The sequence below is a fragment of the Seriola lalandi genome, unplaced genomic scaffold, assembly GCF_002814215.2.
Source record: "Seriola lalandi dorsalis isolate HSWRI2012SDOR001 ecotype SW California unplaced genomic scaffold, Sedor1 jcf7180002051274, whole genome shotgun sequence".
In the NCBI taxonomy this organism is placed as follows: Eukaryota; Metazoa; Chordata; class Actinopteri; order Carangiformes; family Carangidae; genus Seriola; species Seriola lalandi.
Window position 1 is genome coordinate 1 of NW_019521827.1, and position 1548 is coordinate 1548.

The window sequence follows — 1548 nt, forward strand, 5'->3', positions numbered from 1 at the left end:
ATATATTCACACGCAATGTTTGATATAATGTAGTGAAAGAAAAAGAAAAAAGCTTGAATGCTGGGGGCTCCTGCACAATACCTGTGCAACTCTCCCACTTGTGAACTCATTGTTTGAAAGTGAAATTGCTCCAAGATAAATTATGAAGATTTCCATGAGGTTTGAAACCTGCTCTGTGACACAGCTGTGGTCAGAATGTTGCAGATATGATACCAGCCATGCTTCAGTATCAAATGATGGGAGAAGACATTGTTTACATTGATCATATGTTGGAGCTCTGAGGCTTAAGCACTTCTCATGTGCTGTTTCCCCCATTTCTCCCATTTAAAATTTAAAACTAAATCTACCGTGTTTAAAAATGCCCAAGTGTATATGTTAATTGGTTCTTCGTCATACAAGAAGGTATATCCCTAACCTTCGTGACTGAATTAATGTACATTAATAATGTGCAGCAACCCCACATATACAATTGAGCTCGGCAAGTACAGAAGGCCACAGCGAATATATGAAATAGCATAGCAACAAAAGCAGGACATGGTTTGTACGGTGAAGCAATGACAGACAACAGCACCCACTGCTAGTGTGTTAAAACTCTCACCTTGGCTTTAAGCATTCCAAAGCCCACTGTCTCTTTGGCGTACATACACAGCAGCAGGTTGGCCACACGAGTAATGGCCACTCTTCCCTCCTGAGAGAGAAATCAAGAGATACAAAGTCAGCGCCCCACTCATCATACACCTGAGAATAATTTCATTGGTTTTGGTAGAACTGTGCCTCTTACCATACAATCCATGAGTATGAATTTGAGTTTGTCTTCATTGAAGGCTTGGTGGCCGTTCTTGTCGTAGGCTGCCCAGATGTTGCTTGCGATGGCAGCTGTCACTCGTGCGTCAGTGTCTCCATACCCAGAGTAGGCCAGAAGTGAACCTTCATTATTCAGTAGGCTGGTGAAAATTTAAAGTTAGATGTTTCAGCATCTAGTAGATTAACATGTGACCACACACCGTACAGTCTATGAACTTTACTCAAGCTATCATTAACTACCTATCATTAAATGTAATATTTACTACAGGGATAAGGGATGCAGTGGAAGGGTGGACCACCTGAACAGAAGGTTACCAAGTATAAACGGAATATAAAGTGATATCTCACCGTCTGATCTATTTACAAACATGTAATTATTATGAATTATGTTACTTTTTGAATCATGATGTAACAATCATGTGCGGGTCACAGTACCCGATGTGCTTGCAGGTATAATTAAACTAGATTCGAGACTTCTTCAAAGACTTATTTTAATGGATGGTAGGACCATATATTCTATAGTCAAAAATGAAAGCATTTCACTAAAGCTGGAACAATTAGTCGATCAACAAAAAAATTGACAACTAAATTGATCATCGATTGTTTCAGTATTTAACAGTAATTTTTCAACCAAAAATTTAAAAATTTCACCTTTTGCAATTTCTCAAATGTGAGGATTTGATCATTTTCTTTGTCATATATGATATTAAACTGGATATCTTTGTGATATGGGCTGTTTTTTTT

The 1548-nt window shown here is 38.2% G+C and overlaps 1 protein-coding gene across 1 annotated transcript; it reads right to left on the reverse strand.

Annotated features, from left to right (window-relative positions):
* Positions 1-16: 16 nt before the first annotated feature.
* On the reverse strand, positions 17-952 carry lamtor2 (late endosomal/lysosomal adaptor, MAPK and MTOR activator 2; the record flags this gene model as incomplete). Its single annotated transcript, XM_023399342.2, has 2 exons — positions 17-688; positions 782-952. Coding segments are annotated over 2 exons (282 nt in total), but the record flags the coding sequence as incomplete, so codon positions are not given.
* Between the last annotated feature and the right edge of the window lie 596 nt (positions 953-1548).